The 22,641-nt window shown below is 37.0% G+C and overlaps 1 protein-coding gene across 6 annotated transcripts in view; it reads left to right on the top strand.

Annotated features, from left to right (window-relative positions):
• The window catches only part of ARHGEF10L (Rho guanine nucleotide exchange factor 10 like), a 3,087,848-nt gene extending 3,065,660 nt beyond the window's left edge, over nt 1–22,188 (top strand). For all 6 annotated transcript variants that reach the window (XM_044061816.1, XM_044061815.1, XM_044061819.1 and 3 more), the window contains 2 exons: nt 9,068–9,190; nt 21,399–22,188. In XM_044061816.1, coding sequence (XP_043917751.1) covers nt 9,068–9,190; nt 21,399–21,922 — 647 coding nt within the window. In that variant the 3' untranslated portion in view covers nt 21,923–22,188. The remainder of the gene's footprint in view (nt 1–9,067; nt 9,191–21,398) is intronic.
• Nucleotides 22,189–22,641: the final 453 nt, after the last annotated feature.

Here is a 22,641-nt window from a genome sequence, read left to right as displayed (position 1 = left end):
TTTTTTTTGCACAGCAATTCATACTTCTACACTTCTAGACATATATTATCTTAAATATTTTTTCACTATTGTAGATATATATCTTAATTTTCATTTCCTACAAATATTTTTTTTAACTACCGAGCAAATCTGTGAGGATGCAGGGAATCCAATGGGACACAAGGAGTGTGTTTCTTGCCTCCTTTAAGTATGAGTAGTCATAACAAGACTTGTAGATAGCATGTGCACTACATGACATACAAATTCCATTCTGCTAGGCATTACCATTTAAGGCTTCTCTTTCCATAAAGTGCAGCAGGCCACTGCTCAGTTCTTTTTTCTCAGCCTGAATTTCTTCAGTTTATGTAAATGTTGCTTATAGTTATTTACTAGCTTCACTGTAATATATTAAAACTGTATTTCAAAATATTGGAGTCATTAATAGTAAAGGAGCTAATTTATTTGTAACTAGGAATTTTAAAGGAAATTTGAGGGGTGCACATTTGCAGTGGAGTTCTGTTATGTTTTGGTTCTGATGACTGGAGCCATTATTATTCAGGCTGCTGAATAAACATAGTAAATATTTTTGTAAGAAAAAGTGGTAAAGAAGGCAGAGTTATATATATAGGAGTATGATTAGCAATATCCCAAAGAGTATGTTTAATGTCATTAGTTGTGTCAGCTGTGACATTTTGAGTATTGAAAGTTGAAATTCAAAGGATTTAGTTGAAGAGAAATATGTCACAAGCAAGCAAACAAACAAATAAACCAACCAACTAATAAATAAATAAATACAATTGTCATGGAGAGAGTGAAGGTGGGCCAGACGTTGAAGGTTATAGTAAGATGGTATGTCAGGTATTGTTAGCAATGTGTTTGGATTAGCTAACCAAAAGGTAACTAAAATAAAGCAATATAAGATGAGCAAGTTATGAATTTGATATGCAAGATGTGCATTTGATTAACATGTTAAATTATGTTTAAGGGATGGTTTAGAGTTGAAAGATTCATGTAATATTGTCACTTCTAATGTGGTGGTTAGGGTTTCAGTGTAGGCAGGATTAAATGTAATGTCAAGTTATTTTAAGGGTAGATTTGATGGAGTATATTAATATATTTGTGGCAGGCTGATGATACACTACAAATGCTATAATATGTAATAGACATTTATCAAGAAGGAGTAATTCAGATAAAATTTTGCTAGAAAAGACTGCTATATAAGAGAATAAACAAGTATTTACTAAAATTATATGCTGTAGTGTGTGTGTGTGTGTGTGTGTGTGTGTGTGTGTGTGTGTGTGTGTGTGTGTGTGTGTGTGTGTGTGTGTGTGTGTGTGTGTGTCTGTGTGTCTGTGTGTGTGTTGTTGTTGTTTATGGATAGAGATATAGATATAGGTAGATAGTGTGTATGGGTGGTCTGCATTTGGTCTAAATTTTCTTTAGTTGACATTTATGTAATCAACTACATTTGATTGGCAAAACAGATAGTTGACAGCTGTTTGAGATCACATACTTCTCAGGGTTAGGGAATATGTCCTTTATCTGAAATTATGTCATCTTGAAGTTAGTGTATATAAATAGCAGGGGGAAATGGAGGAGTGGGGGGGGGGGATTACTCCCCTGCAAAAAAAAAAAAAAATTGTTGTTAACTTTACAGTTTCCCTTCACCAAAGTTGTTTCTCAACACATGTATGTGGCATCTTGTTGAAGTTTTCAGTGTTGTGCATTTGACATTTGAAAAGTAGATGTACGGGTGTCTTGACATAAGTAAGTATACCCATACATGTTTGTGTGTGTGTATAAATGACAGATAAATAGAGTGCATTGATTAATATTCATAAAAGCTATAGCTATAGGTGTGCTGTATAAGAGGATCAGAAATTTCCAAAAGGTAAATGTTTGCTGTAGGAATATACTGGGGCTGGTTGTATTTAGGAGGGTAAGATGCTAGTTGGCATTAAGTGCATACTTCTGCAGATATGTGGCGACGGTATGAATGGAGGTGGGTAGCCCTTGGGGTAGCAGAATCAGTCTCAAGGAGCACATGCTTTAAGTGTCACATGCATGACAGTGGTGCTGGATTATCTTTGTTCACTTAAATTGTACCTTTGTTTAGCTGGAGATATAGTGCAATACATTACATGTGAAAAAGGTACACCATCTTAGAAGTTAATAAGAGGTGTGTGCATTCATGTTTTATTAGACTCTGACTTTAAATTTGTATTACACTAACTTCTGCTATCTTGCAACAGCATCCGATCAAAGACCCTATAACTTTTTAGCACTAGTGGTCAATGTTTGTTAGATAATATTTACTTATTCATTTTCCCCTAAACAGCTACAGCTGTCTTGTGATTCTGAAAATGAATAATGTACAATAAATGTTTTAGTTTTATTTTCAGGTCTGTACCAGAAAAAAGAACTGTAATATCTTGTAGCAGTAATATTAGAATAGGAGATAACCAACACTTCATGTCATGTAGCAGCATCTGTTGTTTTGTTTCAGTACTTTCTTTTCATTGTGTGGGATTGTGGCTCATTTAATCAAAGTAAGCCCCAATAAGTTTGAGAAGTTTTTAGGTAGGTATAAGAAGTAAGTGGTTTGTTTTTGTTTTCACTGATTTTACTTTTCCATCATCTCTGGTGCACTTCTGATATTGTGTCTGTGGTAGGGAGGCTGACCCTCGCCAAATGGCTCTTCTGCAGTGGGCCTTAATGCACCCCATTTCTGCCTGGTTGGGGAAGTCTACATTGGCTTGTTATTTCTGTGTATACCCAGCCATCTTTAAAAGTGTCCATATTCTAGCTCAAACCTGAGTCACCTGACTCACAGTTGTGGATGAATTATCTACATTACACAGGCAGCTGTGCAGTCACTGCATTGTCTGGTTTATGTTTCTAGGCCCTATTAACTTATATAAAATTCCATATGGCTTTTTTAATAATACGAATGGATCCACTCAGGCTACTGATTCTGCTACTTTCTTACTGATATGAATTTACTCCATTTTATCATGTATATCCTTTAAGTTATCTCTCTGCATTGTTAACATTTTCCATGGTGAATGCAGTGTAATGAGCGCATTCTCATCGCTGTGGATAGTGTTCTTTCTCTAGAGATGTAATGTCTCAAAGGCACCTTTAAAATTCTGTGGTACATAATCTGTATTCACTGCCATTTTTCTTTCTATTAACTTTATCCTTGTGTGTATATTCAAACAAAAGACAAATACTTCACCCATGACAACAACAGGAATCATTAAAGGGAATACCCAGTTTTCTTTCTCTATTTCTTTCTGAACAGTTTCTGTTGCCCCATAACATGCATTTTAACTAGTGTAGTAAGACAACACTTTAGTAGTTATATTTTCTATTTCTTAGTGTCCAGTTTAAATTCAGCTGCTTCCTTTCCAGTTTGTGCTTTAATACAACACTCATTTACTGTATTGTCTTTAGAATCATTCACAACTTCAGTAAAGAAATATTACTTGCATTGCCAGTTTGCATTTCTTCTGTTACATAAGCAGCACTTTTTACTGATTAACTAAATAGCCTTTTGCAAATAACACATTTTTGCAGACTGTCACATTTTATACTGCGTTTGGTAAGAATAACAATATATTACTTTATAAACTGTGTTAGAACCAGCACATATGGCTTTTTTCCCTTTCAGTAAGCAAATTGTTATTGTCTTCTTATCACAGCATCTTCATTGTCTTGTTTTACTCTGTCTGGATTGTTAATACTGAGAGTTATTTTCTCTACGGTCTACTTTGCTTGATGATATATTTTCTCTTGCACTTTTAATCGCTGCGCTTCTAAAGCCATGTTTCTTTCTCTAAGCAGACGTTTTCTTAACAGTTATAATATGTATATCACAGACAGTTCTGGTCATTATATATGATTTCAAGTCACACAATTCACAAGACTGTGCCATTTTCTTTAATTCAGTTACATACTAAAAGTTAGTTTCAAGACATTTATTTTTATTTTTATTTTTTGTTAACCAGGTAAGTTTGCAAGAAATATATGCCTGTGTTCAGAGGTGGCCCAGGACTACAACTTTATTAAGTGACTCATTTGATGCATGGTTTGCAAGTGGATTCAGAGAGTCTCAAACCAACAACTACAGGATGAAACTTATTAGCATCTTACAGACATTTATCTTCAGATGCCCCGTAGGATTTATATGTAGCGTTTTTTTATATTACATCTGTCCATCCATATTCAAAATCACTTGTCCTGGTGTGGGTTGTAGTAACAAATAAACAAGAGTACACAAACTTCTGCAGTTCTCATCAGCATGCTCTCCACATCATCTTGTGGGATCTTTGGCATTCCTAGACAAGGTGAAAAATATCCCTGACATGTCCTGGATGTACCCATAACTTACTTCCAGTGAACTTCTGCCTGCTATATCTTCTGTTGGAGGCATTTGTGGATATTCTTCCAAAATGGCTGCAAACCTGCTCATATTTCTCGTTGCTCTTATGCTTTTGATTACTACCCCGAGGTCAAGAAAATAATTGAGAAGGGGGCCGCAGAGTGCCTGAGAAGCTGAGAACGTCATCTTACCATTTATTTCGGTTTTGATTGTCCTGATCTGGTATAATACTTGTACCACTGCTGCTCTCATCTAGTGCTCAGCCTTTGGATTCCCTCTAATGTCACTTTTGTGTAAGCCAGGATGCTTAAACTCTTCCACTTGAGAGAGCTGCTATCTGCGCTAGCTGATGTTTACAAGGGGAGAATCAGGACCTCTGCTTTGGACGTGCTGAGTTTCCTTCCCTGTTTCTTCACACTGAGAACTGATACACTCCAGACTTTAGTACTGACTGCTGTTTCTTACAAATAGAGGGAAATGTCACCCATATCCAACAAAAGATGCAGCCCTCATGTTTTCAAGCTGGGGAATCTCACAACCTTGGTTGCACTTTGGTAGTTCTCCATGAAGATTGTGAAATGGGCAACACAAGACTTTACCCTTGGTGGGTTAGTATGCTTACCACTTGTCCTCCTTTTTGAAAATAATGATTACCACTACAGCCTGTAATTTCAGTGGAACTCTCAGCACTGTTAGTACAACAATGAAAATTAACTTTAACCATGACCCCCCCCAACAATGTCCATTGCCTTCAACATTTCTGAGCATATCTCACACATACCTTTCAATTGTCCAACCTTGTGCCTCATAATTTTAGTCCATTTCTCATAAAATTGTGGTTTTCTGGCAAATCATTGTGGATTAAAGTCAGGAAGTAATGACAGACATTTGAGTTTCAGACTTCATACCCTTCAGAAAATTCATGTTAATACAAAACCTGTTATTCCATCAACTTTCTAAGTATGTAAGAGCAATATTTAACACTTGTCCCTATTTTTTGGCCTTTGTCCCCCATTATTTATGACTTTGTCCAGAGTTTTTGCTGTAAGAGGTTAAGAGATATGTCCTTTCATACTTCACATCCTCACCTAAGCAGAATTGCTTAATTCCAGCAATAACCACATCTACAATAATAGTTCATGTCCCGCCAGCCATTTCTTGCACTGAGAGCATGTCTCTGTCAGATTCAGGGATTCATTAAAATGTCCTTTTAACTTCCTGGTAATGTTTCCAGATAACCTTGACATGTCTCTGTCTTTCTTGAGTACTGCTTGGGCATTGTTTTATCGCTCCCTCGTAAGTTAAGAAGCAGTTTATCAAGACCTCTTTGACATGATCTGGAAGTTATTCTCAGAGACCTCATTAGACTCCTCCCACACAAAGACCTTCATTTTAGTGACTGCTACAGTTGGTGTGTTTTTGGCATGCCAACACATATCAGTCAAATCTTGAGACACCCTGAGTCTATTAGCATTGCACAGAAGGCCTATTTCTTCAACTTGATGTCTTTCTTTCTCCATGAAAAGCACAAAATGCTTTTCAGCTGTATGACAGATTGAACGTTGTCCATCCAGAAAATTTACAGTGGTCCTCCCTAAGTATATTGATGGATTTCCTTCATTCATGGGCTCTGAATTCATTTCAATCAGAAGCATCTGCTAAACATTCTCAGGAAATGCTCGCTAAGCTTTTGGCTTTACTGGACCTGTCCAGGCACCACTGCAGCCATCTGATCCAATGCACCTCCAAGAAGTGATGACCTGACAACAAAGCACTTCTCTTCAACTGAGTATCCAGAACATGCGTCCTGAGGTCTAACAACAAGACTGCAAATTCTCTCATTGACATTTAGCCTAAGGTGTTGTGATATCAAATACACAAACAAATGTCATTATTTCCTAATGTGATGTTTCCAATGGACAGGTGAAGGATTTGAAAAACAATTCACTTTTTGTGTTCAGATCAGGTAAGTTGTTCCTTTCAGCCCTGCCCATCTAGGTACCTCCATCATTCCTGCAGACACCATAGAACTTTCTCCGAAGAACTGCAGGGCAAGCGGGAAGTATCCTTTTAATGGGCTGTATCTAAAGCCTCTAAGAAGGCTATGTACACTGAAAGGCTGTCAGATGTAGTTGCACAAACAGCAGATGGAGTTTTCCTTTTGAAACTGAAAGTCATATTTAAGTATCCTCATATACTGACACAAGCTCCAACTGTGTGTGGAGTACAGTTGGCAAAAGCTTCAACTGTATACCACACAGGTGGTGCTTATGAATAGACCCACACCAATTAAGGCTTCTTTTCCATGTGAACTCCAGATTTTTTTTTTTGGGAGGGGGGAGATAAAGAGAAGACACCCAATTGAGAAATTTGTTTCATAACATGTAGATTCAAGACCAGCTAAATCTAACCAGTTTTTCTTAACGTCCTGCACAAATTTCAACTCCTTCCTAAGCATTGCATATTTCAACAGACATTTTATGTTGCATTCTCACTGCTTCATACTCTATTCCACTGTTGCCATCTGTTAGACTGGCATTGCATTAATCTTTTGTCCTGTGGGTGAGGAAGCCACATAGAGGGTGATATTTATGTGAACTCAGCCTGGATGTATGGACCACTTGGCTACCATGTGCCCACTACTGAATACCACCTGAAGGTTTGGTTCTAGGCGTAGGCCCTGGTGTCTTTCTTATGGGTGAGATTTTCTGAGTCTTTAGCTGAACCATCCTGAATGGTTACAGTTTTTATCACTGTTTGTGTGACCCCTCCCTCCAACAGACTATTTTGACAGTGGTTACCCAGTCAGGAATCCAGTGCTCTAAACAACATTGTCTTAGATATCATAGATGCATATAAACCTTTCCAGCATGACAAACTCGCAGCCTTAGCTGGATTAGAGGAAACTTCCTTCTTCATATCTTTAACTTATTACATTGGTATCATTGTTTGGCTGAAACATACTGAAAACTTTTGGTGCTTACTGTCCAATTACATGAAGTAAAACTGGTGACTGTCTGTATCACTGAGTCCTTGTCACTGACCCATGATGGTGCTGTAGACAGCTGAATGATGTTAGTAAAAATGTTTCCAGTCATTTGTCCATTTGTTCTGCATAGTGAGTTAACACTGGTAGACATACACCTTTTGTAATTTGCTGAAGAAGGAAATTGTAATCACAGCAGTTCAATAACCATTAATATTCATTTATATACTGCATTTTTTATTCATAGATTTGTATTTTACTTTCTGAATTCAAAAACTATACATGAAAGATTTGGTATAGTCCCCCCCCAAAAAAAAAAAAAATCTTAAATACTGTAGATTTATCACTAAAAACTGCAAACTATGTGTAATAACTGTCTGAGTTATTTGGCTTGCTGTACACTGGCTTCTCATAAACTATATGCAAAGCCACTTTATTTTGAAATAACTTATTTTCATTTTTTGATGAAAGCTAAAACTTTTCTATGGTGTTTTGGTGTTAAAACCACTGCTGCTATACCCATCATTCCATGTTGGTTATTAAACAAGTGATACTTTGGCTACCACATTGTTCCTTTTGGTAAAGGTTGAAGTGTAGGTTTTGGCAGCTGAGACCTACATCCTATCTGGATGCATCCCATTGGCTAAAGGGCTACTGCTACTCAATCTTCTGCATTTGGTTGCATGCATGATCTATGGTATATTGAGCATTGGGTGCATGCAACAGCATGACATCCAGGACATTATCAGGGTGGCAGCATCCTGGACTAGTGCAGCTAATATTCTATGGAATACGATGCCAAATAAAAGAAGGCTAAAGGAGCTTAGTTTGCATACTCAAGGGAAACTAGAGATGGGAACACAAAAGAATCATTTAAGTAGGTTAAGGTCATCTACAGAATTGAAAAGTTAAAAGTGTTAAAAAAGAAAGCCCTACTCCAAACAGAGGGGTTAGGCATTGAACAGGAATGCTGGGAAAAAATATTCACAGAAAAGATGGTGGATGCTTCAGCTCCCTTCATAAGCCATGGGTGGTTTAAAACCGTTTACGTAAGTTCATAAATACTTAGAATAGACATAAAGCTGTCTGGCTGAAGGGAAATGGAAGGTAAACAACTTGTAAATTACATGCAAGAACTTCAAAAATGTATAAGGATGGGGCAGTTAATGGTGGTAGAGCACCCTAATTGATGTTAAGCCCTGTTTTCTTTTTTTTTTTTTTTTTTTTTAGTTCCCAAGTATGCATAAGACACCTCTGTTGTTTCTGTTAACTTGGGCAGATACATTTTGCTGGAGGTAAGGAGAAAGACGTGAAAAATGTCAAATGGCATATGTTCTAGAAAAAATATATAATTTTTGCCTGGATGTTCTAGATCAGTACATACTGGCCCTGAAACCTTATATAACAGAATAAAAAAAAGGATAAATACAATTCTGTAATACTGTGTTTGAATTCTAAAATGAAAGTAAGCTTCATAAATTTGTCCTTTGCATTTGATGGTTGCACAGACTATCCTACAAAAGTGACTTTTCTCAGTATGAAATGCTGTAGTTTGGACCTTAATCAGGTCTTCATAGTAATAGACATATTTTCACTTGTCATTGTTCATGTGATAAATATTTACTCCTGCAGACTGTTGCTTTTAAATGGTATTCAGAAGAAAAAAGGATGCTGTCTTAATCATGCATATTTAATTTTCTTTTCTGATTTCCCATCAGGTCTCAAAAGTGTACGGATAACATGCCTCCTGATTTGCCAAGGACTTCTTTGGGTTGGCACAGACCAAGGCATCATTGTTACATTCCCAGTGCCAAAACTGGAAGGAATCCCCAAAATTACAGGTAAGCAATAAGCAATCTAAGTATCTCCTTACTTAATGCCTAACTCACAGTATGCATTAATCCAAACTCAGTATAATTAGTGCAAATATTTCCTCGTTAACAGGCAGTAATTACTTTTATGATGTTTTAAGAATTTATTAATTACCTTATGAAAATCTGATAAATATCTTTCTTAAAGGGCTTCTGTTAAACATCCAAATAAGCAGATTTCATGGTTTTTACCCTTGAGGATCTTCAGACGTTTAGCCATGCATTCTCATGAAATGTTTGCCCTTGCAATTCAGATACAAATAACCCAGAGCATGTTACCCTTTTCTATAAGGGACAAGGGTGCTACTCCAGGGATGACTTTTTGATTTCACATCAATTCATCCAGATTATGTTTAATTAAGATAAAAAGTTTGTTTTATCTGTAGAGGAAGGTGATTCCAAAGTAGTGAAATTCTCTGTAATATATATCTATCATCCCAACATGCTCTATTTATGTTGCAAACGTTATTAAGATCTCTTGAGCAGGTGTTTTTATGCCAACACTGTACTTGTAGATGTGCAGCTGATCAGAGAAGATAGGTTCTTTTGAGGCTCTGTATGCTACCAAGAACAGGGACATGTCATTGAGATGATCAGTGTAGTTTTCAGAATTTAGGCCCTTGATTTACTTAATAAGAAAATGCTGTCAGCATTCAAGTTGTGTTAATTGTTTGGAGAAGTACATGGCTAAGGGTCCATGTTTGGCTACCAAATTTGAAAAAACATAAACCTCAAAACAGTGAAAGGAAAACAGCGAACAGGACAATCACCCCACCATTTTACTTGAGTATGGCTGTTGCAGTCCTCCATTCTTCTAGTGCATATCTTGTTTGGTGGCTGATACTGAATAGTGTCTGTAGTTGTGTTGACAGGTCCCATTTCAGACATGCCAGTAGAGTTTCTAGTACATTATACAACCTCATAGATGCAGTATTCTTGACCCTGGATAGTGTGTTCAGGACTTGTTCTTGGGAGATTTGGGGGAGGGGTGTAAATGTTTGTATATGATTACTGGAAAAGCTGATGGGGAGAGGGGGTGAAGGTTGAGCTAGATGTATTCAATAATAGATTGGCTATGACTTCTGTGTCTAAGTAGGTGATATCTGCTTTTAGCTCTGCTTAGTGCCGGGTATTATTTTTGAGGTTTCTAACATAGTTAAAGAAGGCTTTATGGTTTCTTTTGTCTTGGCGACTATTTTATGTATTTTATTTTTCATTATTTATTTTACATGTGTTTACCAGGCATGTCTGACTACAGCGAAGTCCTTTTGTAGCAGAAGCCTGGGGAGAAAGTTTAGACAGAAAGCTATACTCTAAGATGCATAGCAGATATGGAGGGAAGCATAACAACTGGCACATAGTATTCAATACAAGGCATACATAACGATATTAAAGTAAATAGTACATTGTGTCAGATTGTCAGTGAGTGCAGTACTAGCTGGACATTCAGAAAGTTGCTAGTATGGCAGTCCTCTTCTATACATAGTTACAATACTATTGTTAGAAGTGGTCTTAGCTGTCTATCCCTAGATACATGATCATATCTACAATTGGAGAATAAGAGAAGCTGAATAAAAGAGGTAGTTCCTTGGACTCAGTTCTTAGTGAGGAAGTGTGAGAGAGTGCAGTAGGGAAAGTGGAAAAATGGAAGTTAGTTTGTTGGAAGTCTGGGAAATAGTGGTAAGAAAGAGTGGCTAGTTGGATGGAGAGAGAGGGTAAGCTGGAAACCTCTAAGGAGTATCAGAGTGAGCTAAGAGACTTATCCAGGGCTAGTGGATGTGCACATTTTTGTGTTAGCTAAGTGGTATTTGAACATTTTTTTGAAGTGTGACGGGATTTTGGGAGATCTCAAGTTAATCGGTAGTGAGTTCCAGATTTTGGCAATGGAATTTGAATAAAGGGTTTTTCCTGCAGTGTTGTTGCTTTGGTAATGTGTAGTAAATATTTGTTACTGGAGCATAATAACCTATTGCTAGTGTAGTTATTTGCTAGGTTTTGGAGGGCCAGGGTTTTCTCTGGTTGGTTCAGAATTCTGCAGGACATGGTAAGATGGTTATAAGTTACAAGATGTCTTTGTTCTAACCAGTTTAGTTTTTTTTTTTTTTTGAGGGCAGTGCAGTGGTGAGTTCTATATTTGGAGTTAGTAGCAAACCTTGCTATTTTATTGTAGCAGGCATCTAGCTTTCCTATACCTGATTTTTTTAGGTTTGTGAATATTGGTGAGGCATAATGTAGAGAAGAGAGCAAGTATGTTCTAGCAATGGTGGGTTTTGGGTCTATGCTTAGATAATGCTTGTCTATATTGGGTGCCTAATTTTTTATGACCTTTCTTTATGGTTTGTGCTATATGAATATCACATTTTAAGTTGTTGTCAATAACAACACCCAGAAGTTGTGTTTGGGTTACAGCAGAAATGGTTATATTATTATTAGATAAGATATTGAAAGATGGGGGTCTACAGATCTTGTAGGTTAGAAAAATATGAGTTTTGTCTTATTAGGATTCTTATTAGGATTTAGGATAAGCTGTAATTCAGAGAGCCAAGTTTCCACTGCAGAGAAAGACTGTTGTGTTATTTGTTGTAGTTTTTGGAATGATGGAGTGGCACATATTAATGTGGAATCATCTTTGTGCTGGATGAGGGAAGCATGTAAGGTAGCAATGTGGAGGTTATTAGTGAAAAGTGTGAATAGAAGTGGGCCAAGGATGGATCCTTGAGGGATTCCTAGAGTGATGGGTAGAAGAGGAGATAGGTTTTGATGCTGTTTGACGGCTTGTTGGAAGCCTGTTATGTAATCTTTGAACTATGCCATTGCTGAGCAACTTAATTTTAGCTCAGCGAGAACATTTATAATTTTGCTGTGGGAAACAGTATCAAAAGCTTTTGATAGATCAAGAAAGACATAACATACAATTTTACCATAATTTCTGTGCTGATTAACAATGTATGTTAATGAAACTCATAAGGGCAGAGGTAGTACTGTAGTGGGGATAAAATCCATGTTGTGTTTTGGATAGAAGGTTGTCGGGTAGGAGATAATCCATGATTTGTGAGGGCATGCATCTTTCGAGGATGTTTGATAGAGGTGATAAGATTACTATTGTCTATAGTTGGACAGTTCAGTTGAACTGCCCCCTTTGTGCAGTGGAATAAAGTGAGATATCTTCCAGATTGAGGAAATTTGGTGATCGGATATCAATCTATTTATCAGGATATATACTGGGTAGGAGATAACTTCTGCAATGATTTTTAGGTATTCAGCTGTTAAGTTATCAGCTGCTAGGTTGTTGGTTTCAGTTTTTTTTAGGAATTTATTACTTTGTCTGTTGGGACTGGTTGGAAGGAAAATCTATTACTGTTTGTAGTTGTTGTAGGTAGCTGTATTGGAGAGTTAGAGTGGATCTTGTTTGTTGGGGCTAATATGGTTTTGGTAAAGTATCTATTAAATTGTGTAGCTATGACATCTGTATTGTTAGTGTTAGAAGGGAAGGGTGTACTTGCATTTTCAGGTTGTAGAATATTATTTATGGCTGACCAAAATTTCTGAAGGGTTGTTTTGATGTTATGTTTGTATGTTGTGCTAGTGATTAATTTTATCTTGTTTAATTTGTTTTTTGGCTTTATTTCTTAGTTCTTGGTATGCCTGTTTGGAGTCCAAAATTTGGTTTTAAGCCATTGAACCTAAGCTTTATCTCTCATTTTTAGCAAGGATCTGGTTTCTTTGGTTAGCCATGGAGCATGATTGGATTTTATTCTTATTGTTCTAGGTGGAGCTAGAGTGTTAATGATACTAAGAAAAGTGTATTCTAAGGCAGCTTATAGGGGGAGATGCTTTAGTGGTGACCAGTTGCAAAGCTTAAGGGCTGATACAAAGTCTTGTGGTATAACTTTTTTTTCTAATAAGTTGGAGTATAGTTTGTTTAGATGGATTAATATGGTGCCTAACTAGATATGTTGGAAGGTGATCGCTAAGGCTGTCAGGGAGACAGCCAGCCTGTATAGAGAGCTGGTCTGTTTGTTAATATCCAGTCTAAGATGGAGTGCCTATTAGATTTGTCAATCGTGGTGGGATTTTGAATTATTTGTGTAAAGCCATGGAGGTTGATGTGATTTGTAGGGGTTTGAGAATTACAGGTATACCAATCAATATTGAAGTCCTCCATAATAATTGCTTCTTAGGGTAAAGTTTCTGAGGTCCAGTGTAGGATATGTTCTATTAGTATGGCTAGGTTATTACCCTGAGGTATATAAGAACCAACTATATTTAAAAATCTTTTAGAGTTGATCTTTAATTTGGTGAAAATATCTTCTTTATTATTGAAATCAGGAGTTTTTAGGTCTATAGTATCTATAGTAAGGTTATTTTTATACAGAATGGCTACTTCACCTCCCCTTCTGGTCTTTCTGTCTATCCTATGAATTGAATGTTATATCTGGGAGATAGGATTTCATTGTTGGTAATCTCTGGCTTTAGCCAAGTTTCAGTAATCAAGGTGATATTTGGTGAGTAGTGGGACAAAGTGGCATGAACCTCCAGAATTTTGTTAACAGTACATCTAAGCCTGATGTTTAGAAATAGAATGCCAGATACTTTCCAATAGATGTTTGGTGTGTTGTGGTGCTGTTTCTGAAATTGGCTTAAGTCTGTTTTACGACCAGGATTAGGATGGATGTCTCCACTACATGTTAATTTAGGTGCTATATGTATGATAGTCTTGAGGAATTGTTCTACAAGTTTGTTATATTTCAGGGAGACATGGACACTTGTTTGAGTAACTATATATATAAATCAGACAATGTGACCTAGACAAACTAGAATCATGCTACAATAAAATAGCCAAGTTTGCTACTAACTCAACCTATAGAACCCATCACTGTGCTGCACTAAAAGAACTAAAATGGCTTGAGCTACCACAGCTACTTAAGTATCACCAGCTGGGCACAGTCTACAATATTCTCAAATATCCTGAAAAAAAAACCCTCATTATCCAACCAACTTACTATTTATACTGCAAACCGGTACCTAAGATCCCATGAAAAATCTCTCCTCTCCATCACCAAGGCAAACAATAATGCAGGGAAAGTGCTCTACTCCCACACCGTTGCCAGAAATTGGAACTCTCTTCCCCTATCTGTGTCCACTGACCCCTCCACATCCATATTCAAAAACTCCCTCAAATCGCACCTTCTTAGTACCTGGTTATGCCCTTGTATCACATAACCCTACCCATACTACTATTAAATCCCCAAATTCCTCTCTGATCACATGCTGGAGCTCTGATCCCCTGTAGGCTTGGTCATCTGAAAGGGTACTTTTAACTGTAGAATCTTACTTGATATATTTTCTTTTCTTACCAATGTATGACTGACATTGTCTTTTTACCCATGTTCTATATCTTCTTTTACCTGGAGTGTTTTTATTAATTTCTTGTTATATTACTATGCTCAGCATACATGATGTAACCTGTTTTGTGTGTTATGCTGGATGTACTGTATTTGTATAACTTGATGTTGGAGCTTTTCTTCCCGGGCATCCGCTGAAAATGGACTTGGTCCAGTCGGAATTTCCCGGTTAACAAATGTAAAATAAAATAAATAAATAAATAAATAGTATAGGCAGCTTGGTCAATATATCTAGCTTTAAATATTGAGGGTAAAATTTCTATTCTTATGGGTATTGGATGTTGTGAGTAAGGCTATGGATCTGTGTGGGAGTTTGATAGGTTATTTAGCTGCATGTGACATGAGGTTAGATGGGCTGTTATTGTTAGGATTAAGATGGTTGTAGTATAAAGGGATATCATTCTTGTATTTAATCGTATTTGTGGTGGTGCAAGTTTACAGAGTTTTTCATTTTAGGTGTAGTGATTGAGAGAGAATTTTGTTTCTAATACTGGGATTTTGTTCTTATTAGATGTTTAGTTTTAAGTTTTTCTATAGTTGTGCATGAGATGATGTGAATAATTAGTAGTTGGTAAGTATGTGGTTCTGATGTATTGTAGTTTAATAAACTTTTGCTGGTTGGTTAACTGAGTTTGTGAAAGTGGTTAGCTTAAAGTAAATGTAGGCATAGTAGGGGTGGGTGAGAAATGGGGGTAGGGTAGGGGGGCAGAGTGAGCCAAGCATAGTGAGGGTAAACAGAGCAGGCAGACCTGTCTATGACATGGAAAAGGAAAGATAGAACAACTATCAGAACACTGACTGGAAATGTTGCTTGGTTCATAGAGGTTATTTGCTAAATAAAATTGTTATTGCTTCTTCCATAAGTAAGACCAAGTTGTATGATTGGTGTAGTTAGTTTATTTGTTCACTGTTTACTATTATAAAACTGCAAGTTAAGAGAACCAGGCTGATAATGATAACTTCGGGTTAGAACACTTTAAAATTAGTGGGAGCTATATTTTTAAATCCGTCTGGGTAATGAGGATTCCTTGCTCCCATCCCAGGTGAACATGCTCCCCAATGTAATAAAGCAGAAAAATGAATTTCAAATATTCTTCAAAGGATACCATACAACACTCTGCTGAAATAAAGTCTTCTTCTTGGCTAAAATTCCTAATGTTCTGGTCTTTTGGTATTCTGGTAGTGGTTGCAATCAAACTTGTTTTGCGGCTGACCCTACTTTGTTTTTGGGTGGAGGGTTGACTGAAAAGAAAATTAGTGAAAGTAAAGACAATTGTAGAGGATTTAACAGCTCAGTACATGAAAATATGGTGAAATTATCTGTCCAGTTAAGCTTACATGTTTCTCATATCTGGCTTTGATTGATTTGAACAGGGACTGGAGTTCCCTAATAATGTTTAAAAATAGCTCTTTTGTCATATTGGAAGATACATTTATTTTTACTTGCAATGATGTTTTTCTTTTTGTGGAGCCTGTTTATATTTGGATTTCCCCTTAGGAATTATTTTTAAATATGCCATTGTATTTACTTTGATGGGGTACAGATGCTTTTATGTAGCTATTTACATGACTGCAGAATTTGGTGGCATAGAATGTCACATATGCAATGGGAGTCATCATGTACAGAGAGGATGTTGAATTTAGCCAGGTTTATACTCATTTTTACTAGATAAGTCTAAGCATCCTCTCTAAATACTGAGGTATTGAATGATATTTCCAGCTTCAGTCTTATGATAAATGTGACTGATTTGTGATCTGATTTGAATTGGGTGTAGGTTGCAGTGATTACTGAATGGAGCTGTCCCATACTGGTAAGGACCAAGTCCAAAATTTTGTTACCCCTACTTAGGGTGTGGACTAACTGGTCCAGAGAGATTCTATTAATGAAATTTATAAATCTTTTGACATACATATTAGGGGGTGTCCAGGTCTCCTAGTTTATACAGGGTAGTTGAAGTTCCTTAGAAGAATGGTGTTTGGCTTGATGCTTAGGGACTCCATACTTGTCAGGTAGGAAGTATGAGCCAAGGGGGGCATATCTGTATACTTCCCCTAGTTATTGCCAGGGTGCTAATTAATGTAGTAAGATGACTGCATTTTAGTGCTGTTAGTTTATGCAATGAATCTACCTTTATTGTTATTTTCTGAAGCTACAGAGTGAAATACTATAAAACTTTGTGTGTTTCATGAAGAATGCTGATGAAGTCATGAAATCATTGGGACTCCACAATAGATCCTCCTAAAGTGGTTATTGCAGATGGATTCAATAGAAAAACACCCTTTGAAGACGTGGCAGATTTAAACGAGTGTTCATAAGTTCTTATGAAACAGAATAAAAATATGTGGCTAGTGTGTAAACAATAGTATATGAAAAGCCACATATCTTCCATTAATTGTTTCATTATGACTATGAAAGCTGATAATAAAGCAAAGATAAACTCTCAGAAGGCATGGACTGATGGGACTGTGAAGTCATTTTGTACCACTGCTAGTGGTAAGCTGGCCAAAATGTCAAGGTTGTAAAAAGGAAGGTCTCAGCACAGTAAAATAACCATGGCTGGTTTAAAAATGGGGGAAAAGAACTGGGTTTGATAAGTCTCTTAAATGGGATATTTGTGGTGAAGGACATAAACACCCCCCCCCTTTGCCTCTCCTCCAATTTTATCATCATTAAACCAGTTTACCCAGTCCAGAATCCCCTCCCTTGCCTTTTCCCTGTTTGTCCATGCCATTCTTTGTGGCAGTACCTCCATTTCGAAAAAAATATATATATATATTGTCGACACATTATCTTAATCTCAACCCTCTATTAGTCTTTACCGACGTTGACATCCTTTACATGTACTGCCACTCTCAGCACAATTCCTTTGTAGAAAGCTCTTACTCTCCAATGATACCTTTCTCCCATCACTACCTTTTCTGAAATCCTAAACAAACAAACAAACAAACAAACAAACAAACAAACAAACAAACAAACAAACAAACAAACAAACAGACAAATCCAAACTTACCATATCAGATGTTTTCCTTATATCAAATACTTTCACCCATGGTCATCTATTCTCTCTCCCTTCTTCACTGTTTAACAAATTCACCAAAAATTTCAAATGATCATGCAAGGACCTCCCTTTTACAGCCCCTACCTTCTCCTCATCTAATATGTGTGATATCACCATCTTGTAAAATCAACATTTGCAGGTGAGAGAGGTTTGTTTTACTGGCTCATTCTGACCTTTATCCCCTTTACTACCATTACTACTCTGGCCTCTCATCATGATAACGGTACCCCCACAATCTATAATTCTACTGAACATCTCCACCTTCACATCCACTAACCCTTTCCCCACTATGTTTCCTGTTCTTCATGAACCTTCTTGCACATAACACTTCCTCCCTTCTATTCTATCTAGCAATTCTTTCTGCACGCCCACAATAACTTATCTTACTTCAGTTTTTTCCATCTCTTTCCTCTTCTTCCTATTTACATACTTAACTTCATATAGCCCTTCATAGATGACTAAAGGTGCCTGTAAAATTCCTTGCCTTTCCTTTCTTGTTTCTCAATCTCTTCACATATTTGTGCTACAGTACTAACCGCCTCATCCATCTTTACTCCTTCACCTTACATGCCAACTTTTTTGCTTCTATCTCCCCTTTTCCTAATGTGTCATACCTGCTTTTCTTTTCTACCTCTATTTGATTATCTGCCAATCTCTATCACACCATTTTATCACATCTCTATTAACTCAGTTTCCCTCCTCCTTTTCCAGCTCCCAATCTCTGCAAAACTACAAATGGGAGACTAACTCCTAGACAGTGTTCAATGCATGCCTGAAACTGACCCACTGTGAAATGTACGCATGGGTTGGGGTATCAGCAGACGTAAAGCACATAAACATAAAAGGGAAGAAAAAGAAGGAAGTATCAGTCAGACATGCTATATTGTTTAGTGTCATGTGGAAGTTATATATTTGAAGAGAAAATGCAGAAGATGATGAGAAGAACATACAAAACAGCTAGTAGGATAAATACTATGTCCTTGATAGGGCAGTATATTCATGAATTCATTTGATAAGGCAGCAGTATAGTGTAAGTCATCAGAATGGTTCAGTGTTGCTTGGAACAGAAAAAGAGAGGGGGCAGAACAATTCTAAGGGTCTGGCAGCTGCTTATGGACTAGTTACACTGAACTGACTTGACAGACTATAAGCCTGACTGACTACATGGGGCTAATGGTTAAAAGTACAGCATTTCATGGCAGTAAGATTTTGTGATAATCTCTGTTTAGGATTATATAGGTTGACATTTTGTGCTAGATGATGCTGTCATTAAAGTAGAAGCCCTTTTTTCTTACACAGGTTTATGATTTGCTACCCACTAATCAAAGAATGACAGACGGCAAGCAACATATTAGGAAAAACATGTCCATCTGTAGGTGTTTTTTTTTAAACACTGAGTAATTAGATTGGTGACATAAGTTAATGCCAGTTTTTGCTATACATGTAGCAGCAGAAATTGCTGTTGGCATGCTGTTTGACATAAACAGGTTCCAGATGCTGGTGGTGCGATCTTGTTTATCTGATGAAGAATGCAGGATATAACATAGAGTGTTGTCATGCAAATATGCTGACCATGGAAACTAACACTGGAACATGACATTTATTGCTAGAAGCCAACCCCTCCAATTCTGAATATGATAAACTGGTACCGGAACATGAATTAATGAATACATTAAATATGGGGTATTCCCAAACTCAGGGAATCACTAACTGCCACAGTTAGAAATATTGACTCTAACCTTAGATTCCAGCCATCCCTAAAAGACCATCTATTTGATTTACCTCAGTGCAGTTACCCTCTACCTAACCTAGTGATTCTAAATTATTGTTCTTATTTCTAGACCAGTTATTCTCTTCACATTTAAGGAACTGTCAATAAGTATACAATGACAGCTCATTTCTATTAAAAAATGAGCACACTGATTGGACAGGCCTAACAGTGTGCCTGTTGTAAATTGAGCATATAGCAATAGAATAAAGTCCGGCAGCTGAAGTACCATTGAGCAACTAGACTTTTATTGCAATATGTTGAGGGGCAGAGCAAAATCAAAGAAAAATCAGATATATTCTCAAAAATAAAGAAACAGTAACATACCCTATTTTTCTTCTATTTCTGCGCTGTCCCTGATAAAAATCATGACAGAAAAAAACAAAACGAAACAGAGATTCTCATTTTTCCATTGCTTCTCCTTCACTGCACTGATGTACTTTGCAAGAGTAGGGATGCAAGAAGTTAAAATGAGGAGGAACACTTCAGTGCCCTTCCACAAAGACATTATTTAAGAAAGGTAAGCAATTTCTCACTTAAATAATGTCATTGTGTAATAGCAATAATCCACTTCTGGGTGTGGGTATATCATGTTTTACCCACAGTTGGCTTTGTTTAGTAAGTCAAGCTTTACCCTCATAATCAAACCATTGCAGCTGTGGATAGATCCCGATAGACCCATGCCCAATACTGGACCATTCTGACCCCAGAATCTCATAACTGACCAACATATATCCTTAACACAACCCTCCTTTCCCTTACATCTTGCCACCTTTTCACTGCAAAACAAAGTATCCTGCTTAGGAAATATTATCTGATCAACATTGTAAATAAGCATTTTGTGGCTGTAAATGAAGATATCTGTTTGTACATACACTCGCCGAACTTCCTCAGTTTATTATAACTTAAACAGTGCATTCCTACTGTTGTATTCTTCACATGCTAACTTTATTGTAATCTTTGAAGCTTTGTATCAAGTTTCAGTGTAGCAAATTAGAATCAGTGCCATATTCAGTTCTACTTTTTGTGTATGCTTCTGACCTGTGCCTGAAAGTGGCCCACTGGAATCAGCCCCCTACGCCAATCAATAATCTCAGAAAAATGCAAAGCTGTAAATCCCATTGCTTGGGGTTTTATATATGCAATCATACCTCTCAACCTCTTACCTCAAGAAATCTGTACAAAGACAAAAAATAATGGGCAGATAAAGGCCCAAAAGAAGGACAGATTTTAAAATTGCGCTTATACACTTAGAAAGCTGCTGGACTAATAGGGTTTTACATTGACGTGGATTTTCTGAATGATATAAAGTCTGAAGCTTAAATATCTGTCATTATTTAATTACTTCAGTCATCGATGAATTTCCATCCGTACATCCAAAGCTCCTTTTTCACATTTTTGCACATGGAGTCGGTGTCCTCAGTAAACTTCAAAAACCACAAGCTTTATGAAGACAGAAACTTTGAGGCAAAAATCTGGGCATTCTGTGAATATCTGGACAGTTGAGAGGTATGCATGCAATGTGCCTACGAACTGCTGCCTTTGTACTCTGATTCCCTTTTGTGAAAAAATAAGAGTACGATTCTGCTTATTACACCTTTCCTTGTTACAAAATATATCTCATTACCTACAAATGAGTTTGCACTTTATTAAGGACTGGGATTTTAAATAAATAGGAACCTGAAACAGATATATATATATACATTTGAATCCAGAATGTAATTCTGATTTATAGAGCGTATTCTGCCATTAAAATAGATAGTACCACTGCAGAAGTAAGCAGTGATGTCCATAAAAGCTAGAGCTACATAGAAGTAAAATGGTAACAAACATGGGAGAGAGCACTGAAAGGCATATATAGGAAATGCAGACGTGATTTATATAGATGTAAAACACTGGATGACAGTCTTGCTTTGCTAATAAATTGTTTTGTTTTTCTTCCACAGGAAAGGGTATGACTTCCTTAAATGCACACTGTGGACCAGTGGAATTTCTAGTGCCTGCAGTAGGTTCTGTGGCACCAGAACTTTTAAAGAGTGACACAGAGGAGGACTTTGGGATGATCCGGAATGGTGTGGAGAGGACTGTCTCCACCTCCCAAGAGTCTTTGTATGAGAACCACATCCAGAAGGATTCAAAAAACAAGAGCATCTTGTTAAGATACAAGTTGAGTTCTACCTCACATTTGCCAGGACAGCGACTCTCAGTGAAAACTGAATCACAAGAAGATGAGCATCCATTAGAACACAGCACAGAGGATGGCTCCATATATGAAATGGCAGATGATCCAGACATATGGGTCAGAAACAGACAGACATCACAGGACTTCCACAAAAAAGAACGTATTACATCCACTGCCATCATTTCTGGAGGGCGCGGATATCGCAGCTTTGATGGAACTCTCCAGCAAACTGCTAGTAATGACTCAGAAAGTGTACTGCTGGTCTGGCAGATCCCATTGACTGTATAGCAGTTTTGTTTTCCAGCTAACACTACTTCAGCTGAGAAAAGCTATTTCACATGGTCAGCAAGTGTCATTGCACTTAAACTAATTGAAAATAAGGAGACTCTTACTGTGAACTTTGTTTTCATCTCAAACTGAGGTGGCAGTTCAATGTATATAGCTATACATACTGTACATTATGTATGTTGTACATTGTGGAATCCATAGTGTGTATCATTTCTGATCAGGTACTTGAAAATGCTGCAATAAAATGAGCAGAGAAATGACGGATATTAGGTGTGCATGTGTCTGTCTGAGTGATACTTGTTTAAAATGGACTTGTTATCAGAATACTAAAAGGGAACGTCAACAAGCAAGTCTCCGGTTGTAAGTGATTAGCGTATGGTACTGGGCAACGTATTCTAATACAAAAATGTGCTCAACAACCTTCTGATCGTCTTTTCACAACAGTAGTTGAAGTATATACCAGATGTCTGAAGGAGAGTCATGGTTTTGGATGAGTGTGTCATAGTTACTGTATCCCCAAAGGGGTATTAAGTTTTAGCTGTTCAGTTGCATGTCATGTAAGCAACATTTCCTAAACAGGAAGTGTATGGCCACTATTATTTTCTGTATAATAACTCTGAACACAGAAAAGTTGAGTAAATGATATTTTATACTAAGACTAACACTTTCATTTAGTATGATTTTAGTATGATGTGATTTGGAGTACTTCTGGGTAGCTT

Source organism: Protopterus annectens, chromosome 2.part0, assembly GCF_019279795.1.
Source record: "Protopterus annectens isolate FY-2018-M chromosome 2.part0, PAN1.0, whole genome shotgun sequence".
In the NCBI taxonomy this organism is placed as follows: domain Eukaryota; kingdom Metazoa; phylum Chordata; order Ceratodontiformes; family Protopteridae; genus Protopterus; species Protopterus annectens.
This window is presented reverse-complemented; position numbering and strand designations above follow the sequence as displayed.